This window comes from Lycium ferocissimum, chromosome 8 (genome assembly GCF_029784015.1).
Source record: "Lycium ferocissimum isolate CSIRO_LF1 chromosome 8, AGI_CSIRO_Lferr_CH_V1, whole genome shotgun sequence".
In the NCBI taxonomy this organism is placed as follows: Eukaryota; Viridiplantae; Streptophyta; class Magnoliopsida; order Solanales; family Solanaceae; genus Lycium; species Lycium ferocissimum.
Genome location: NC_081349.1, coordinates 54,358,783 through 54,363,745, shown reverse-complemented (window position 1 = coordinate 54,363,745; position 4,963 = coordinate 54,358,783). Strand labels below are relative to the sequence as shown.

Below are 4,963 nucleotides of genomic sequence, written 5' to 3'. Positions count from 1 at the left end.
TTAATCCCACAATTCTATTCCTCATTTCCTCATTCTCAGACCAGATAAAACCCTTAAATATTTCCTCTCATCATTTTCTATTATATTAGAAGAATTTTAGCAAGATCCGAGCCCGTAAACCCGAGCTAGTGAAGAAAAAGGTTGTTCCTAGGGTTTCCTTGAAGTTGATGAGCTTGGGAATTGGAGTTAGAGTTTGATTCTTGGTATCTTAATTCCTTCAAGGTATTTATATGATTCTTATCCTTTGTGTTTGAGTTATTTATCAAGGATTTTAGCGGATTTAAGCAAAGGGAATATAATTATGGGAGTGGTAAGTTGAATAAGGGTTAAGGTGAGACTAAGGGTTGTTTTTAGAGAGGATTTGGAATAGACTTGGCTATATTTTGATATGTAAGAATTGATATTTAGGTTGTGGATGTTGTTGTTGATGTTTGAGTTGAATTAGATAGTAAGTGATGTAAAGGGTCTAATTGTGGCCTACGTTATCTTGATTGTAGACTTGCGAGTTCAAGAAGTAGACATTGGACGATTAGATACGCTTCAAGGTATGTTAAGGCTGTCCCTTCTATTCTTTTTGGCATGATCCTTATCTTATGAATGAACAGAGTAAGCAATCAAGTTCCAAAGTCTCTACTCCTAGATGGTATAAGATTTAGCATATCTTTGACCTCCTATGTTTTATATCTATGGCTTCCAAAGACCTTATGTTGCTCAGAGTAGTTCAGAGTGTTGTTTTCTGAGTCTTTCATGCATTTATATATATGTACAACTATTTTCTCTCACTGCGTCGGGTTATAGTCGGCCGGGCAGGCACGTAGATGTGCACACCACTACAGTGGGCAGCTTATGATATCGTTCCGGACGCGGGATGATGATGATAACACCGTTCCTATATGGCCGGGCAGTATACTATTCATTTGATGATAACACCGTACCTATATGGTCGAGCAGTTTACTATATATATAGATGTATATGATTTTTTTAAAGAGAGCATGCATAGCATCCGCCGCAGAGGTACTTTAAGTTATACCGATGTTTTCAGATAATTAGTCATACAGATGCATTCAGACAGCCAGTTGACTCACGAGTTTCAGATTCCTTTCATGATTTGTATGTATATGTTACTCTTGTGCCTTACATACGCATTACATTATCCATACGGACTCCCCTATTGGTCGGGGGGCTACGCTCGTACTGCAGGTTCGAGTGACGGACAGACGGTCCCGGCTCGGTGGGACTTCCACTCGGCGACGGTCGGTGCACTCACTTGATGCGGAGTACACGGTCTATTTTGGTATGCCATTTTGAGATGTATATGCATATATGGGTATGGCGGGGCCCGTCCGTCCTTTTTACGCTTTTTCGTTCCATTAGAGGCCTGTAAACAGTTGTATGTAGATGACATGTGATATAGCCTTGTCGGCTCCTATTCTTTTGTGTACAGCATATGTAGAGGCCTTGTGGGCTTGCACCATTTTTTTCCAGTATATATATATATATATATATATATATATATATATATATATATATATATATGCGCTCCACTTGATCTGGAGCTGCAGTCTATTTTGGTATGCCATTTTGAGATGTATATGCATATATGGGTATGGCGGGGCCCTGTCCCGTCCTTTCTACCGCTTTCTGTTCCATTAGAGGCCTGTAAACAGTTGTATGTAGATGACATGTGATATAGCCTTGTCGGCTCCTATTCTTTTGTGTACAGCATATGTAGAGGCCTTGTGGGCTTGCACCATTTTTTTCCGATATATATATATATATATATATATATATATATATATATATATATATATGCACAGACGGTTGATGGTTCTTGATGCATAGTTCTTGATGTTGTTCTTGTATGAGGCAGCATGGTTCAATTATAAGTCATTGGGCCACCCAGTTATTCAGCGATGTTCAGGTGCAAGTATAGGGGTGCTTGGTCAATAGAAGTCAGGCACTCGTCACGACTCATCGGTTGGGTCGTGACAGGGACCATTAGGTGTCCTAAAACTATTTGATCATGTGTCTAATGGATGGGGACTCTCATATGATGTATTAAAGTGTTATTATAATATTTAAATAGTATCAAGTCTTTTTTATTTATTTTTGGCTTTTTTTAAATTTGGGGTTCGTTTTTTTTTTTTTTTTTGGTTGTTGGACTTGTGCAAATTTTGCAGGCTTCTCATTCCAATAGTCGCCTTTATTCCCATGGTTTATAATCAACCTTAACGGTCCATCATTGATCGTGTCAATGAGTAATTATAGATCATAGTCGTTTATTATCAGTTATGTCTACTAATAGACCCAACACAATTAGCTTTATTTCTACGGTTAGAAAACAAATGCAAAAATCAGAAAAGGACATAAATAAAACACAACACAAGAAATATGAACATCAACCATATATTTTATTTCATTGCAACCCCCAACCAAAACAGCAAAAACATCTAAAAGCTTTCATTTATGAAAGCCCAAAAGCTGCTTCCATCTACAACTTTCACCAATGAAAGCTTTGCAAAAAAAAACTTACAAGAAAATGAAAATATATATAAAAACTAAAACTACATAACTAAACTAAACTAGGGGGTTGCAGGGGGTTATGAGGGCATCTGGGTCGATATCCTTCACTTCTAAGAGAACACGCAGATCTCGCTTGATCCTGCGAAGAGACCTTGTCAATCTCTCCTTGTCCTCTCCCAGCCCCCTAAAGAGTCGTTGGAAGTCATTTCGTAGTAAAATAACATCTGGTGATGGAGTTTGTAGCCGTGGATGCCTAGGAAGGCGGATTCTTCTGCGCATTTTGAAGATGAATGATCTTGAATTTCTATGGGCTTGAGTTTATTTGAAATGGAGGAATAAGGACTCGAAGAAGATATAAAGACCGCCAGACGGTTCGTTGAACTCGTCACCAATGGCTAAGAGACATGTGGCTTTAGGCATGGAGGTGTCGTTTAAAGTTGTATTTTATTAGTGTGATTAGAAGTGAAACGCGTAGTATTCTGAAAAGCTAATCATTAAGCTACTCAGTTCCGCTTGATAAGGATTTTAATTGGGGAGTATAGATCTCCTAAAGGAAGATTAATTTCCTAACTATGAACTATTATAGACCAACGGATTGGTATATTATAAACCCACATATAGTCTATGATAGACTAAAACAAAGTTGATTAATATTGAACTTGCATTCAGTTTTCAGAACTAATACAATAAAAATACATTCAAATTAGAAAAAATTAAGTGGGATGCTCTCTCAAATATCGACAAGTTGTTTTCTTGTGACCATCCCCATTGCAAATCAAGCACTTGTTTCTCTTCCCTTTTCTACTTCCATTGGACTTGAAAGATTCCGCGATGCCAGGAATACGCTTCACTCTCTTCCTTCCAAGTTTGGGGTCGTAAGCGGGTGGAGGAATATACATGTTTGCGTACTCCTCTAAGACTTTCCATTCTAACTCTGGAGGGACTACATTAGTAGTTTCACCAAATGCAAGAATGTAAGACTGAACTTTATACATAGGCGACGAATACTCGTAGATGCTTGAACCATAATCAGGTCTGTACTTCAATCTCAAGGATGCCATCGCATGAGCGCACGGTAATTTCACTAAGTCATACTCTCTACAAGTACATGTTTTGTTCAGTAGATTGACTTTGGCAGTTAGGCCACTGCTCACTATGGTGAACTCGTTGGCATCCCCGTTTATATTATGGATAAACAAGGAGTCGCCCTCATTCATCTTTTTCCTTAGCGTCTTTTCAGCCGAAGGCCCACTTAAATTGATTGAACAGCTGATATATGCACGTCTCTGCCTAAAAATTTGAGCAAACCTCCTAGAAATGGAAGTGAATAAGGCAGTAATAGGGTACTCTCTTTCATCCCTCAACATTGAGTTTAGCGACTCAACAATGTTTGTGGTCAGCACATCGTACCTATTTGCTGGAAAATATGCCCTGCTCCACTTGTCAAATCCAATATCAAACTCGAGGCAATTAGCAGCTTCGGGGCATTTATCCCTTAATTGCTGAAATTGTTCATTAAACTCCTGGTAACCATATGCCTTTGCTGCATCATAGTATACATGAATAGAATCTCCACATTGGAATTTTTTTCGAAGGTTACACCAAGATGCTTCATGTATAGTCCATGATGAGCATGCTAAAAAATTCTGGAAACACCGTTGGCTATGCTCCTGTGCCCATCAAAGATGATGCACAAGTCTGGTTCATCAACGATTATATACCTCAGCTTCTCGAAGAAGTAGGTCCAAGATTCATCACACTCCTTTTCCACCACGCAAAAAGCAATTAGATAGATATGGTTCTCAGTATCCAGTGCGACGGCGGACAACAAAACATCCTCATACTTGCCGTATAAATGTGTTATGTCAACGACAATAACCTTTCGCATGTGTTTATATCCTCGAATGCAAGCTCCGTAAGCTACGAAGTAATATTTGAACCTGTCCGCATCATCAAGACAAATGCAAATTCTGTAACCTGGATTTAGATTTTCAACCATGTATGAATAAGCCGGTAAGCAAGCATACCTGTGCTCCGGCGTCCCCTTAACCATGTTCTTAGTCAAGTTACTGCCTCTTCCAAAGATCGCTAATAGCTTGGTTTATAATGGAACTCCCTGAAAACTGTCCTCTGGATTTCCTTTGACGTTGGCCCTTTGTTGTCAATATAGTCATTCATCAAGATTGATACAAGGACAACTGTCGAGGCATGCTTATGAGTGCTCGTAACGTGTTCAACCCCGCAAGTGTGATCATCAACGTACTTCTAAATGTGAAACCTCTCCGAGTTCTCGTACTTATTAGCCCGCAACATCCAACCACAATTAGGAGAGGTGCATTCCACCTTATAATATTTTTTGTTGCTCTTGTTTGGTTTAAAACAAAATGGGGTCTTTATTGCAGCTTTCTTCAATAAAACCTTTAAATACTCTTTGTTTTC

General features: G+C 38.9%; 1 protein-coding gene across 1 annotated transcript; it reads right to left on the bottom strand.

The window, feature by feature from the left end:
- Positions 1–3,237: 3,237 nt before the first annotated feature.
- On the bottom strand, positions 3,238–4,577 carry LOC132066485 (uncharacterized). The gene is made up of 2 exons (XM_059459790.1): positions 4,181–4,577; positions 3,238–4,067 (listed from the first exon to the last, which is right to left on the bottom strand). The coding sequence occupies exons 1-2, from the start codon at positions 4,575–4,577 to the stop codon at positions 3,238–3,240; spliced, it is 1,227 nt and encodes a 408-aa protein (XP_059315773.1).
- Between the last annotated feature and the right edge of the window lie 386 nt (positions 4,578–4,963).